The sequence below is a fragment of the Python bivittatus genome, unplaced genomic scaffold, assembly GCF_059951505.1.
Source record: "Python bivittatus isolate LINGU-HERP-01145 unplaced genomic scaffold, Pbiv_v1 ctg000610_np1212, whole genome shotgun sequence".
Taxonomy (NCBI): domain Eukaryota; kingdom Metazoa; phylum Chordata; class Lepidosauria; order Squamata; family Pythonidae; genus Python; species Python bivittatus.
This window is the reverse complement of record NW_028277088.1, coordinates 56,332,915-56,349,770: the sequence shown is the minus strand read 5'-3', so window position 1 is coordinate 56,349,770 and position 16,856 is coordinate 56,332,915. Positions and strand designations below refer to the sequence as shown.

Here is a 16,856-nt window from a genome sequence, read left to right as displayed (position 1 = left end):
CCGACTCTTTGTGACCTCATGAACAATATCGCGCCAGGCCTTCCTGTCCTTCACTGCCTCCCTGAGTTTGCTCAGTTTCATGTTCATTGCTTCAGTGATGCTATCTAACCATCTCATCCTCTGCTGTCCTCTTCTCCTTTTGCCTTCAATCTTTCCCAGCATCAGGGTCTTTTCCAAAGAGTCCTCTCTTCGCATTAGGTGACCAAAGTATCTGAGCTTGAGCTTCAGTATCAATCCTTCCAATGAGCAGTCAGGGTTGATTTCCTTTAAGATTGACTGGTTTGACCACCTAGCAGTCCAGGGGACTCTTAAGAGTCTTCTCCAGCACCACAGTTCAAAGGCATCAATTCTTCGGTGCCCAGCCTTCTTTATGGTCCAGCTCTCACAGCCATACATTACTACTGGGAAAACCATAGCTTTGATTATGCAGATCTTTGTCAACAAGGTGATGTCTCTGCTTTTTAATATGCTATCTAGGTTTGCCTAGCTTTCCTCCCAAGGAGCAAGCGTCTTTTAATTTCAGGGCTGCAGTCTCCATCTGCAGTGATCTTGGAGCCCAAATAAATGAAGTCTGTTACTGCTTCCATTTCTACCCTTCTATTTGCCAGGAATTGATGGGTCCAGATGCCATGATCTTAGTTTTTTTAATGTTAAGTTTCAAGCCAGCTTTTGTACTCTCCTCTTTCACCCTCATCAAGAGGCTCTTTAGTTCTTCTTCACTTTCTGCCATTAGGGTGGTATCGTCTGCATATTGGTACTTCAATTTTAGTTAGTTAGGTATGCCATAGTACCTTTGACTACCTGCTAGATCCAATTGATGCTTTGTGTCTGGTACATGCTGTTTAATAAGTGCTTTGGCCTGATCATATCCCATGATGAATAGAAGACCTGGAGAGAAGCTCAAGGATGAGATTTTAGTTGCCACTGCCTGTTTCCATGTGGATTGAAAATCATGACTCATAGAAAATGGAGCAAGGCCAAGGAGAAAAAAAGACATGCTGAGCCAATAGTTGAGTATGGTCACCCACACTCTAGCCTCCACTTTCATGAAGCCTGTCTCTAGTCGCAGGGTGACGATTAGGGACTTGAAGTGCTGATTAGAAACACAATTAGGGACTTGAAGTGCTGACCTTAAAAATCTAGATTGTACAAGTTCTAATGGTGCAAAATTGGAGAAGAGGGCCAGCTGGGCACCATAAAGAAATTGTGTTATTGGCTTGGTTTCAAATAATTTGAGAGCTGCAGGTAAGTAGTGGCCACCTCTTGTCTTAAAGGGATTTAAGAATTGTAGGTGAGCTCCTCTGTGCATTTTCATTAATGTAGTCCCCGTGGGCTTTCCTACTGCCAACAAAATGGACTACCCCCATGTGTTTGAAACAGGAGGTCTGATCAACCTTGTGGCCACCTACTGTATGGTTCAGGAATGGCTCTTCGGCCTTTTGGCAAATGCCATGATTTTAGTTGTCTGATAACTGAGTTCTAGCTGGTTTTTCTTGCAGTACTGTGCTAGTGCTGTCAGTGTTCTTTTAAGGTCAATAGGTGTTTTTGAAAGTATTGCTGCATCATCTGTATAGAGCTGAACAGAGATGTGCCTTCCAGCAAGTTTTGGGACTGAAAGTCTGTGTTGTAGAGATGGTCCACTATAAGTTTATATAGAAATTGAATAAAAGTGGGGTCAATATGCAGCCTTGCTTGGTGCCTTTCTCAGTTTTAGTGGCACTGGTGAGATGGCCCTGGGGGTTACATCTAATTTTGAGTGAAGTCCCTTCATGTAACATACATATTAAATGAAGTACCTGTTGGTCAATCAAAGAGGCCTCCGGCTTTTCCCACAATTTAGCTCAGGATATGGAATCAAATGCTGCTTTGAAGACTATGAAAGAGGCATAGAGGGAGAATGTGTTGTAGGAGAAGTATTTTTCAATGAGATGATGGAGTACTAGGCACTGATCAATGGTGGACTGGCCTTCCCTAGAGCCCACGGTGCTCCTCTGCAAGTATGTTTTCTTGTTTCAGCCAGTTCTGAAATCTCCATTGTAGGAGTCTTGTGTAGAGTTTGTTGATTGTGTTGAGGAGGCTAATTGGTCTATAATTAGCAGGATTATCCTTTCCCCCCCTTTTAGATATAGGGACAATCATAACAAGCCCCCAGATATTTGGGGATTTGACTATAGGTAAGACCAGAGCAGGGGCCCAGAAGTCCAGGTTGTTTTTAATGGCCTCTGGAAGGATTATGTCTTTCTTGGGCATTCCCTGGTGTTACTTGGGCAACAAGGTCCTTGATTTCTGACACTGGCACTGGTGCCCATGGCAGATTTTCTATAGCAAACAGAGATCCCAATTCTTTAGTGGGGAACATCATTTGGCTTATCCAGTGAAAGAAGAGGAGGAGGAAGCTGTTTCTCCTATGAGAAGTTCCCTCAAGGCCAGGAGAGGCTCCTGAGATGGGGAAGCAGATGAGGGCATACCTCCAGATTGGGTTTCTGAAGGATAATGCTTGTCTGGGGTTTAATTTGCTTACAAGGCAGTTTCTTTTGGGTATAAACTATTTGGGATTGCATGGATTCCTTGAATATTCCTGGTGTGGAACTCTCAGAGGAGTCACTGTCAGTGTCACTTTCACTGTTACTGGTGAAGTCAGAATAGTGTGCTGACAGTATTCTGTGTGATTGAGTCAAAAGAGGGGCAGTAGTGTGAGATGGTTTAGAAAGTGAGCAGCTGAATGGGGCAGATGCATTAAGTTGGTGCTGGACTTCCATATCACTACCAGCACTGGGAGGGTGTGTCAGAATTGTTGTTTGGAGGTCTGTTAGTTTTTTTGTCAGATTAGTGAGTTCTGTATTTATAGATTTAATTTTCTCCCTTGATGTGTGTTTAGGCTGTTTGGCATGGCTGGAAGATTTGCTACATTTGGAGCATATATTTTTATGGGTCTCATGTGCAGGGTCATGACCATTTGTCACTCTCCCAGTGAGGAGGTCATGGACTAACATGTCCTTAAAGATTCTGACAATTTGGATGTGATGAATCTGCCATACGAATCTGCTCATTTGTGTGAGTCTGGCAGAGAGAGATGGCTGGTTGAAAGTCAAAAGTATGTAAGTATGAACATGTATTATTCTATTTTCCGTTCACCAACAGAATTACTGGAAATTTATCTAAGGACAGAGGACGAGGAAGCTCCATAGAACAGAGTGAAAAGAATGTTACAGAATGCCATAGAAGTATTTGAAGTTATGCTAATGGAAAATATAACAAAGGGTGGAACAATGTGTGAAAGAGGCAGTGGAAGAGAAAAAAATCATACAAGAGATGCAAAAAACTAAGGATGACAGAAAAACATTATATAATGTATATATAGAGAGAAAAATATAATTGCAAAGAATTAAGTTAAGTAAAGCAACAAGTGGGCTAAATTGTTACATCTCCTACCCACAATGGCTTGGGGCACAATTTTGTTGGACTTTATTACTGACCTACCACATGTCAAGGCCCTGAATATTGTTCTGGTGATAGTGGATTTCCTTTCTAAGATGGCTCATTTCATTCTCTGTCATAGGTTCTCTTATTTCTGCTCCTGAAACAGCTTATCTGTTTCCTGAAAAACTTTGCCCAGTCTTCTCATTCCTGACAGAGGCATGTAACTCAGAGCCTGTGTATGAAAAGCTGTATTTCACCTATTAGATGTAAAGCTCCTCCTGTTCTCTGATCAAGATCAGCAGAGAAACAGAGAGGAACAAATACCATCTCAGAGCAATATCTTCATTGCTATTGTACACATACCTTTGTCCCAAGGTAGAATTTGCTTACAACAGTTTCAGGATATCTACAGTTACCTATAGTCAAATAGTTCTTGGTCTTTCCCTAATCCAAAGACTCCAATTTTTTCCAGAAACTGCAAGTTGGTCAGCATCCCCACAAGGATCAGTTGAATTCTGCCAAGCATCCTACAAACTGTCATTGTCAGGACCCCCGCCCCCCCCCCCCAAGAAGATAGGTGCAAGTTCATTGGACTATTTCCCTATAACCTTTCAAGTTCTTAGTTATTGTACTGTTACCAAAAGTAAGATCCTTCCAGAATTCTTTTCACGTGATTTATTGAAAGAAGATAGGATAAGGTTACAGAAATTGCATTGCTTTCCATTTAGAATCCAGTTTATCTCCCAGATTCCTAAGGCATGGGTGGGAGTCTCAGTCTTTTACTAATAGCCCTTATGTGAATTGGTAAAAAGACTATAAATTTTATATGATAAAGGAGGAATGCCTGGACAAGCCATCTCTTGTCCAACACTACATATAAAATTAAGATTGGATTAAAATTACTGAGTATCTCACAAAATGAGAGTTACATCAAATAAGTCATAGATACTTAAGCCAGGATGATCTAGAATCAAGAATAAAAAGAGGTAACTAGGGAGAGGAGGTCCAGAAATATATTTTTGAGTTGGCTGGCAGAATGAAAGAAAAGGAAATGCTCGTTATTGTAATCAATTTTTCTTTTCCTGAAATATCCTGCTATGGTTCTATAATGCCTTTTCCAAGAATGCATGATTTCTATAGGGCTTATAACCTTTCCTTCTGTGGGACTGAGTTAGTTAGGTAGCTGTATTTTCACAGTTTGACCTAGCTCTAGTAATAGCTCATAGCTCTTCCAAGGATAGTCTTTGATGCCACCTATTCACATTATCTATTGCCTTTGCCTTCTACTTCCTTCAATCTGCCAATTTTTCCTAGTGGATTTAATCAATATTCATTGCATGCAAATAACTTAGATTTGATTTAATACTGGGATTCTTTTACGAATACACTAGACAATACATACATTGTGTACAGTAGTATGCTTTCTTACTTTCTGGTTTATTTTTCTGGAATAAATTAATTTCATAATGCATTAACTTAATTTCTTTTAGAAAACTCTGAGCACAGCGTGGGAGCATTTCTTCCTCCTTCTTTTAATTCCAAATAACTATTCCTCAGGAGTTGAGGTAAGTTGAGGTAAGCCACTCTTTCCGTTAGAAAGCAGTCACAACTATCATATTTAGCTAGGACTTTCAGTTTCAATAATTTGATACACGAATTTAACTACTTTGACCACATTTTAACTGCTTTTTTATTTCAGCAGAAAGGAATACATCAAATAAACAATACTTGGTGCCTCTTTTTAACAAACAAAGGAAAAAAATATCTCAACGGGTGAGTGTGTGCTAATTCTCTGCTGGAACAAATACTATTTAAAAACCCTCTGATTCTCCCCCCCAAAGAAATAATTCTATCCACCCCTATACACAATGATCTCAGTCTGGATTAGGACACCATGTACTTGTACTAGAAAAAAAAATCAGTAAATAAGACATTATGGTACACAATTTATACATAATCTGCTTAGCCCTCAGATTTTCTTCACAAGAAAAATGGCTAGCCTGATAGACTGAATGCTTGGCCCTTAAATTTCCATCAACATTGGGAAGAACCATGAATAAAGATATTGCTCTGTTAAATTTTCCTAGCTCCAGGATGAAAGTAGGAACAAAAGCAAATTTGCTTCTTATTACGGATGAATGTAGAATGTAGAAATGTCTTTGTTTTATTACTTCCTACAAGATTTGTTTTTCCACAAGCAATCCACTGCACTAGTTTTGTTCCCAATAACTTCAATACAGAGCAATGGAAAATTTTCAAAGGCTGAAAGACATTCATAGAGATTTTTTTTTTTAGCATGATGAATATAATTTGAGACACTTTTAATGAATCCAAAGCACATTCACAATACTTATATACTGCCATAAATGCACATGGCATTTAAATTACTGGAAAAAATAACTTACTGTGGGATTATTAAAAGGTAGACAAGGCCAAATAAGGCAGCTAGAATTAGTGACAAGACTACAGCACTGGTGAAATATTCATCCTGAAGTTGGTGATACTGTGAATGAAAGAGGGGAAGGATAGAGACAATTAATTAGCCTTTTGCTTTGCATGCTGTGCTTCTAAAGAAGAAAACAATTGTGCTTAAAAATGAAGTACAAGCAGCAGTTTAAAATTCTCAAGTTTTCTACTAACAAGAACATATTTTTTTATAAATGTTTATGGAGTTAGCCCAGAGGTGGAAAAAATCTTGCTCCAAGCTTCAGAATACTTTCCAAATCAGAATAGATGTCTCTATCACTCCCTATCTTGGAGTCAGGAAAAGAAGGAAAAAGGTCCCAGATAAACCTGCCCTTGAAAGGATGTTGAATGCTGCTGAGAGCACAACAGAGGTGAGCCCTAGCTTCTTTCTCTATTTTACAACTCAGATTGGGAAGGAAGGGTTGGATCTCATCTTTATAGTTATCTCAGGTCTCAGAAGTGCTCCAAAATGAAGTGCCTTCATTTCCACCCAATACTCACATGATTTTTGATAGTTTCACTATATTCAAAGTATTAATATTTTATTAACTGTTATTAATAACCTTTCTTTAGGAGCAGACAATATCATCATCATCATCATCATCATCATCATCATCACCACCACCACGACCACCACCCCAGGGACTAATGTATTGCAGGCAGCTAAAAAGTTCTTTACTACCCTGTGTTTCCACTAGTTAATGACTTTCAGATTTAAACTTTTCTAACTGTAGTTATCCAGACTGATTTCAGAAAGCTTCCGCAGAGCTTGCATGTATACATTTTTAAGTAGGTTGAAAAAAAACCCCACATTTGAAGCTACTGAAAAAGAAAGCTGAACAAAGACACAACAATTCTAATGAAGAAATGATCCATGGGAAACAACTTACTGGGGAAAACAATTTCATTGATGAGGCTAGGAGAAAAGGTTCAGCTTGAAGAGGATTTCTTTCATTTAAAAGAAAGCTCTCTGAGTCCTTAATGAAATTATGAAAAATTTTTGACATCTTTTCCCAAAAAGAAAAGCATTTCTTTTTCTTGGTGGAACTTTTGAACTATGATGAAACCAACCCCACTACTACAAGCTGTGTTTTTTGTTTATCGCTGCAATTTGTTTATGAAACATTGCCTCTTACAAAATATACAAGTACTGTATAATAAATTTTAAATCAAAGCCAGTCTCAACAAACAACATCACAACTTAGTAGCAGTAGTTAATAAAAACAAAACTGATTAAACAGTTGTAGGGAGAATTGCCAAATATTAATTGAATAAGTAAAAAAGAGCATGCATTTGTTGTGTGTTGGTCTTCTCTAGACAAAATTTTGAAATAAGCAGTGCTACTAGAACAAAGCTCTGCTTCAAGTTCCCTTCAGTATTCTTTTGGAGAGCTTTGACCTAAAATTATGGAAGGGCTACATGGGGGGTGGGGGTGGGAAAAATCCTTTGGATATCCCAATAATTCAAGGGAGAAACTGGTGTCCTACAGTCAGGCAAAACTGCAAATTTCTGATACCACAAAGGTATGTTTTACCTAGTTTCCCCTTATATGTAAAGGAGGAAGGAAGAGGAGTCTAGAGATTACAAGCCCAAAGCTTGCATTTGCTCATTCCTGTATCCCACCTAATTTCGAACATTATCATGAGGAAATAGAGCTACAGTGACAAAATAATTCTATGATGACTGAAGACAATTCTTTACTTAAAGCAATTTATTTATCTGGAGGACCTCATGCTGGGCAGGCTCAATTTTGCATTTACAAAAAGGTGCAACATGTCCTTCACTTGGCCAGTCCTTAATAAAAGTCTCACCTACCTTTTGCTCACGTTCAATCTGTTTATATCTTAGAGTAAAAAAGTTTAGATCTGCCATTTCTGATTCAGTTTGCCGAGCCTCTATTAAGCGGCTGATGTATCGGTTCACTCGGGTTCCAGGAGTGTTGTATACAACGTTTGTAGAAAAAGAGGAACGATTCCTGAGTTTTTCAGAGGCTGTCCTTAATGCCCTCCTCTGTGGCAGAAATGAAAAATAGGAGGCGAGAGATAGGGTTAACAATGTATTTGAAAGATTACTGTATTCTAGTATTCTAGTATTAAAGGGGGTACAAATTGCTCTGGCATACGAAAAATATATAAACTTAAAAGAAAATACAGCAGTAGCAGTCAATGTTTTGTGTCTACCCTCAGACTGATTTACATCCATTAACATCATGCACCACAAACTTGTGAAATGTGAAAAAAAAATTCTAACTCTCAAGAGTTTTATTAGCTATTCTGAATACTTTCCATTCTGGCTTTATTTTAAAAAAATGTGCATAGAGACACACATTCTTAACATGTTTTTTCAAGCTACAATCATTATAGAACTGGGGATGGATAATTTTTTATCTGGAAGTTGTGCTTCACAGTGTCTCTAAGAATTATGTTGGGTAAGCTAAAGCTCCTGAAACAGTTGTAACTTCTTCATGTAAATACCAACCTCAGTATGTTCAAAGAAACACTTTGGTTCGTTGATTACAAAACATGGATTAGGCCTAACTCAAGTCATTGCCGAGGTTGTGTAGGAGGTGGTAACAAGTTTAAAACTCATATGAGAGATAGGAAAGCAATACATCACATAAATTATAGATTTCTCTTGCAATATTTAATTTTCTGAGTAAGCAAGTAGAAAGAATAATTTAGAATGGAAGCTTTTCAAATCTGGCTGTTCTTGCTGTCCATTCCCTGAATGAAAGACCCACAAAACTTCCGCTATGCGTTTGGTGGAACAAAATAGTGTAATATCCCCACCTAGTGGAAAATAAAATGTACATTTTTTTTAATTGATAAAGAATGGATGAATGTCATTATTTTTAGAGGAAATGGACCACTTTTTTTCACTATTTAACAACAAAGAAAGATCATGTTCTATATAAAATGGGGAAACATTTCAGACTTATTTGATCTTAGGTCCTTCTGATGTGTGATTCAAATTCCTGCAATAGATGCAAATTTCACCTGCATTTCTATCAATGGCAGTGCCATGTGTATGTGAAAGTCATACCGTTCCATAGTTTCTAGGTGCTATATCTCTATTTAATACTCTACATTCTCATTAATATTCTGTAATGGCCATACTTCAAACAGCTCAACATTAACTTAATCCCCAATTTCTTATTTCCAATGAAAATAATATCTGAACTGCGGGGAGGTTGTAAAGGTGAGCTGTTAAACCACCAAGCCTCTTGTTAACTTTGGAGTTGATTTCCATATTTTGGACTGTTCCTGTTTAATTGGTAAGAGGAAACTTCTATAAGTATATTGCTATGGCTCCAAAATCTAGACAACAGAAGAAGGAATTATCTCCTACTTCCACTCCTCCATTAACTAATGAGAAAAAAAAGCCTGCAACAAATATAAAAAGGGGGCGGGACTTTGATCATGTGATTGCAGCAGCCATCTTGACTTGTACTGTTCCTCCTTGCAAATGTCCCTATTCATAACCTCTGTTTAGGCAATCATGCAGGACCTGGAAACATTCTACTATAAGGAAATGAATTTTATGAGAAAACCATCAATAAACCTGAAAGTAGCAAAGAAGTGGCAGGTGTTCAAGATAAAATGGTTTATATGCAAGGTTTGCTATACAGAAATAATTTCAGATTCTTGAATATGGATGTAATGCAGAGGAACCGGATTATGGAAATCTAGTAGTATTTATGGAAAAACTCATATGGCAGCTCTTTCTACTACCATTTGGTTATAAGTTAGGGATTGAAACACAGATTGGTTTCCACTTTCATTCAAAATTGAGATCCAGTCCAGTTGTGATAAATTTTTTTAGAGCCAGCTCTTGTTTGGATCTTTAATAAGGCATGTTTGGCAACAAGATAGAAGATAATTTTTTTTCCCTTTTATCTGAATTTTTTTCCCCCTTATCCCTGGACTGTGCAGTAAAATGTTTTCTGATCTGGGTGCTGTTGGTGAGTTTATTGAGCTGGGGTCAGAAGGAGAAACCAAACAATCTGTATATATTTAAGAATTTTTAGTTTTGAAAAAATTGCAAAAAGAATTGATAGCTTGGGGAAAAGATTTCTATTGTTGTTTTGGTATGCCACTTTCGGAGGTCCTTATAGTTGTATATTATTTGTTTTTTTTTAGCATTCTTTTAATTTTTTTGATCAATGTTAATTTTACATGTAAATTTTAAAATATTTCTTTTTATTCTTTTTATTTTTATTCTTGAATATTTAAAAATTATTTTAATTTTTAATTATTTTAATACAATTCAGCTTATTTAATATTTTTCCTTTCTCCATTTTCCTTGTCTCCACATTGATATATATGTCTGTCTGTGTGTGTGTACAAACACACACAAGTAGTCCTTTCATATCAGTTTTTATTCTTTTTAAAAATTATTATTTATTAAATGTACAAATATATTTTGCAGAATCGTTGGGCCATACAGCATTGCCACCAAATGTGAAAGAATGACCCAGTGTAGTTACTGCATTTCCAACAGTTTTTAGAAAATGAATTGGCAATCAGAATCAGAATAATTTTTCATTGGTAGTACATCTTGCACCAGTTTTCTCTAATGTTAAATGCACATTTGATATTTTTCTTCCATTTATATTCAGTTGTTGCCTATCAATTGTTCTCTTCAAATTCTGCATCCGTATGATCATAAAAACCCTTATTCACTTTCTGGATTGTACTTCAGCAGCAACTATAACTCCAATAAGTTATCTGAATTTTGTGTGATTTTTTTTGTAATCAGTCAAATATCTAATCTCAAATTTCAATGTTTTTGTAATGTCTTTAGGCTTTACATCTTGTCTGTAGCTATTAAAACCAATGATGAGGTGATTCTGACCATTCTAAAGAGAGAATCTCAAAATACTTCATCTTTGCTTTATTCATCTTGCAATCTCTATGAATTATTATCCCTTCACTAGCCAATTTCTCCTTCATAAAGATAGATGTTTAATATCAGCAAAAGCATGGTAGAACAATTTGAAATTTGGTACTGGCACTGTTTCAATCTTTTGAGTCTTGTAGACTCTTGAGCTTTACCCTAGATATTTTATTAGACTACATGAAATTAGTTGATTATTTCTGTCAGTCATTTAATATTTTGTCTTCAATTCTTACTGAAATCATTTGAAACAAAAAATTAAATCTTGGTAAAATATTACCTATTTTACTTAAAATAGCACTGCAATTCTTCCTAACCTGGACAGTTTCAACTTTCTTCATCTTAAGATGTCTACCATTATATATTGCCTAGTCTGGAATAATTGTTCTTGAATAAATCTTTTTTTTTTTTAAGTTCCCAATACTTAATCTTTTTGACAGTAATGTTAAAAACCTTCATTTGCTGTTGTTACAGTTTTAGCTCTTCTGATAAATTCCTTGTCACAATTTGAGTCTTGTTCTTATTCATTCAATATTAGATATTGAATTGTACTGCTATATATATTCCATTAGCAGCTCTAAAAAGTCCTTTAGGTTGATAACTGTAAGTACAACATCATCTGCATATAATAATAGATGCTGCTGCTGCTGCTGCTGGTGGAATATAAGTCTTTTAAATAATTTTTAAAGCCTTATCCAATTTTTTAATGTCTAATGACAAATTCTTGTTCATGTTGCTCTCGAATAGACTTTGTTGCATATCTTTTTATGCAGGATCATCTGGAAACAGACTGTTACTGAGAAGACACAACACAGCTGACGTTACTGATTCAAAGTCCCAATGCAATTCCTCAAAAGTTTCTCTGAACACCACTGTAAGTTGCTTGTCTTGTGACTCCAATATCGAAAACAGTTTTTCTTTCCCACGAAAATGCATTTTTTCTTTAAAATTAATTTCAAAGTCTTAATATTTAAAATCCAATATTCCAATGTTTTCTGAGCTCTTAATCTGTTTAAAACTTTCCATAGCCAAAACCTTATCTTGCCTTTTGCTGTTTATTTTAAATTCTTAAAGGTTATAAAGATACATCTTCATTTTCTTATATTAAGGCACTCACCTGGTGTTTCCAGCCTTGTCATTTTGAAGATGTCTAACGTCTTTAAAGCAATTAATAGGAATTTCCAAAAGTGATTAGCAAGAAAAGTGCAAACTTAGTGTCCTTTGAAAGGCTCTGTTTGCAGCTGGAGCAAGTCTGGCAAATTCCCTTGGCCCCTGGTTCTCCTACCTCTGAAGACCGCTGCTTTGCAGACTCCTCCTGAGAAGCAACTGAATGGAGAAGAACCTGGGCAATTTTGCATCCTCTCTTTGTCCAGAGAGGATTGAAGGAGCCAATCTATTCTTCAGCTCCCTGTTTTTAGCCGCAAATGTCGGCTTTTCGCTGAGCCATCTTCAATCTACCATTCTTTCCCAGAAAAATGATTCCAGTGCCAGTAGAGGTAAAAAAGAGAATGGATACAGTTTTATCTTGTTCCCTTTATTATGACACATTTTTGTGATAAAAGTCTGTTTGCTATCATCTTGGCCATTTGTTGTAACTCTGTATCCATGTAAGAAAGCTCATAGTGATTCTCCAAAGTTTTAAATATGAGAGGCCGTTCCAAATTATCAAAATCTTTCTCTGCATCTAGGAAATCCATGGCTGCTTCCTTACTGTCAGGTATACAAGATAGACTAGATTGGGAAACTGACTCCACAGGAAGACTAGAGCTCTATTTTATTGAGACAGATTATAGTAATAGAATTTTGCAAGTTTGCCTATATTTTCCTTTCCCACCTTTCTATACCCTGGGGGACGGAGCAGAGGGAGCCAGTCTGAGTTTTTTTTAATAATACTTTCCCACCTCTCTGGGCTTACTTCTGCACCTGTTGGTGTCTTAACAGGTTCTGGATGGCATTATCAAGGTCATCTCCATGACTCCCTACACTTACATTTCTGATATATATTCCCAACAGCATTCAAAATATATCTAATATTATCCCTCATATACCTGTTTGGGACTAATCCAATCTGATCAGGTTGTATCAATTCAGTTAAAACTACTTTTAGTCTTTTGGTAAATATTGTTGTGAAACAGTTATATCTATATTAAGTAGCAAAATAGGTCTGTACAACTCTGGATGGGTCAGGTGAAGAGGAGGAAAGTGCCTGAAGCTGTTGAATCTCATTCATTACCTGAATTCATGGTTCAATCAGAATTTCCTGGAAAGTCTTATAATATATTGCTGAAAGTCCCTCTGGTTCTGGAGATTATTCAATTTCAATTCTTGTATTGCTTTTTTTCTTTCCTCTTCAGTAATTGGTTTATTAAGCATTTCTTTTGTTCTGTAAATGTTGTGTCTAGATATCTTTTTATCTATTCTGAACTTAATATCTATTTATTATATAATCTGGAATATTTAACAAAATGATGTATTATCTGTTATTGCTGAATATCTGTTGCCATCCTGAATGAAAATAATCATTCTTTCTCTTCTTCTTTTGTAGTTGATAAACCAACAGATTATCTGGTTTATTGCCTTTTTCAAAATATTTCTGTTTGGAAAAATTAATCTTCTTATATCAATTACTTCCACTAAATCCAGTTATTTATGGACTGTTCATCCTTTGTTCTATGTCCAAAAGAAGATTCTGCTCAAGTTGCTCCAAACTGCTTCAGTTCTAATTGCTTCCATTTTTCAACATGTTGATTAGTTTTGTATGGCTTTCTTCTATATGATGCTAAAGAAAAGAACAATCATATAATAAATGCTTTGCTTGAAACCCATTCTGGCAATAAAGAGATAGCGGGAATTAATTAAGTTTGGAAGAAGCTTCTTGGTTGACACTTAAGTTTATTATCTTCTTGTAGTAATAATAAATTGTTAAGTTTCCACTTTTTTGGTCTGAAGATTCCTCTGTGTATTCTTAAAATTGTTGGATTATGGTTTGCATAGATGAGAGGTGCAACTCACACATTTATAGGCTTGGATAAGGATGATATGGAAATCCAACACATAACTCTGAGTAAGTTTTGTGAAGAGATGAATAATAAGTATATTTATTTTCTAGAGGCAATTGTATTGTCATTCATCTGTAAGAGAAAGTAATGACATGTAGTCTAGAACATTTTTGGAAGCTTAGAAGAAGTCCCTTTAGATGGTCCATATTTGTCTAAATTCAGGGAAAACCACCTGTTCATATCTCCACCAATTAAAACATTTCCCTTGCAATTTCAAGAAGTAATTGGATTTTTTTTGAGTGGCAGGAGAAAAGTTGATTTTATTATCATTTGGAGTATAGACTGAAGCAATTGTCTTTGCTTGTTCAATCTGGAAACATCTTTTTCTTTCTGAATGGACAGTTAAGGCTGTTAATACTCGTTGAAAATATTTTTATATGATCCATGAGCCTGTTAATAGATTAACTGATGAAGAAAGAACAGCTGTTTGATCGATTTTTGATGTTCTATCCTCAATCTTTTAAGACTTGCTCTGTGACTGCTAGTGACTTGAGCATTCTATTAGCATCCTTAATGTATGAAAACTTTGCTGCCATCCAAAAAGAACTCCAAATGGAATGGTATATTTCATCTATATCTAATATTTTTTTCTTGAGGAGCAGATGTTAAAAATCTAATATCTCTTCTCTTTCTAAGTATATCTGGCAGGACATCTGGAAGAATCTCAATTACTATATTACCAGGTTTTATGAGATATGATAACAGAGTTATTGTAAATATAATTATTTAATCACCCATTAAGATGCTTCATGGAACTTGTCAAAGATAACAATGATTTCTTATATAGTCATTTTGATATTGGAACAATTGATCTATACACAAAGGATATTTTGGACATAAAGATAGCTAGAATTTAACTTGTTATTATATGCTGATGATAATTTGTGTGTCTTTTTAAAATAATTACCAGTGTTTTTTTACCAAGATATATGAATATAGTACAAAATTAATTGAAATAAATCTTATATAGTATGTGAAAATATATACTGAATATATTCTGGAAATATAAGTATCGATGGAAATTTGTAAAGAATGTGGTTGGCTAAGATTTCTTTGTAGAAATAAATATTTGAAATAGTTTATCCCGGATTAGTACTGATAAACATTTATGGTTAAAAATTCCCATGCATATGTGGGAAAGAATAAGTGTTATCAAAATGCATATAACTTCAGGTTACTCACATACAGACACAGTTAGAGGTATCTCCATGTTAATATCTGTCAGATATTTTTGACACACAGATAAGGTATGGACAAAGTCTAAATTTGGGATGGGTAGAATAGTCTTATGAAGAATAGTCTTCAGTTTTCCTGACTTTCAACTTCTATTTTTGAGTCTATATACTTTTAAATCTGACCTTTATTCTCATAAAAAGTTATTTTGAAATAATCCTAGTTAGAAAATTGTCTGTAAATCTTTATTTTCTAGTTCTTGGATTAAATAAATAAATAGGAATGAATACTTTAAATGAGCTCACTGTGTCTTTAAAATTATTTGATGCATCACAACAAAACTTGGAATGATTAAATGACTGACTATAAATTAAAATATCTTTGAACTATACTATTTGGACCTGATGCATTGCTGTTGTCTGAATTCCTAAAATATTATTAATATTAAAAAGTATTTTGGATTATTCTAACTATACAGTTCATTTTAAAGACAATGAAATAATATTAAGATTTGTAATAAAATAAACAAATATTGCTAATTCTTTGAAATAAGGAATTGGAATGTGCCATACTGCCAAATCAACAGAATAGGAAGAATGTTCCTATGGCCTTCTTTTTCTTTTTTTAAAGCTTTATTTATTTCATAAAACAGAACAGAGATTAAAAAAAGAAAGAGAGAGAGAAAGAGAAAGAGAAAGAGATGCAATAGAATAACAGCACATAATGCAATAGAATAACAGCACATACAAGGGCTTTTTTCATATATAGATAAATAGATAAGATATGAAATGTTATATAACAATTTCAATAAAAGATGGGCATATTTCATTGTAATTTTCTATACTGCAATCCAGAGTTAATTGGGGCAATATATTTACCTTTCCAATGTTGAACAACTACTTTGTTGGCAATAATCAGGACATGAAGAATCAATTTCTGTTGTTCAACTGTCAATTTCAATGTAGTAGATAGTTCAAAAGAATGTGTGGAATCCAAAAATATTAAATTTTGTCTCAGCCAAATCATTAATATACAGTATATAATTATTTCTTCCCAGAACATAATACATTTAGGGCATTGCAAAAGTTTATGTTCTAATGATGGTTAATTTAATCTTGTTCCGGTTACATTTTCAGTACAGTAACAGAATGATTTATTCATTCCTTTTCTGTACAAATGCAATATGATCCAATAAGTCCAAAATACTACTTTTGGTGTATAAACCAAAAATCTTTAAAATGTGCATATCAAATAACAGATAAAGACTTATTGCGGACGTCTGGTCTCATAGGATTTAGTGATCTTTTCTTATGATTTGGGTGTCTATAAGGCTGAAAATGCCACTGGTCCAAACTGAGATGTCAATAAATACTGTAATTGTAAATACTGCCACAGGGTGGCAATTCACAAATGGTATTTGTCTTTTCACATAAAAAATGATAAAAACACAATTATCATCCACTAGCTGATCTAATATAAAAATTCCAGCACCCATCCAGATCATTCATAAAATAATTGTTTAAATCAGTTTGGAGATCTGGATTACTCCATAGTAACAATTTAGCATAAGAAAAAGGATCAAAACACATTTTTCCAGAAATAATATGCCCTAAATAATAATAACTTGAGATATAGCAAATTGATTATATTTTGAACCCCAAACAGTCTGATTAAATAAATATGTTATATACAAATAATTCAGAAGGGCCAAAGATGGAGACTTTGCACTAAGTGAGGATGTCTAGAATCTGGTACTAGTCAAAAGGAATGCATAATGGTAAAATTCAAGATTTGGGGGGGGGGAAACCCTCTCACCTTTAGTTAACAGCTGTATATTTTCCA

At 35.1% G+C, this 16,856-nt stretch overlaps 1 protein-coding gene across 1 annotated transcript in view; it reads right to left on the bottom strand.

Annotated features, from left to right (window-relative positions):
• ADCY1 (adenylate cyclase 1) overlaps positions 1-16,856 on the bottom strand; it is a 177,758-nt gene that overhangs the window by 35,974 nt on the left and 124,928 nt on the right. The window contains exons 9-10 of the mRNA XM_088150071.1: positions 7,702-7,896; positions 5,826-5,923 (exon numbers count right to left, since the gene is read on the bottom strand). Of these exons, the coding sequence (XP_088006197.1) occupies positions 5,826-5,923; positions 7,702-7,896 (293 nt within the window). The remainder of the gene's footprint in view (positions 1-5,825; positions 5,924-7,701; positions 7,897-16,856) is intronic.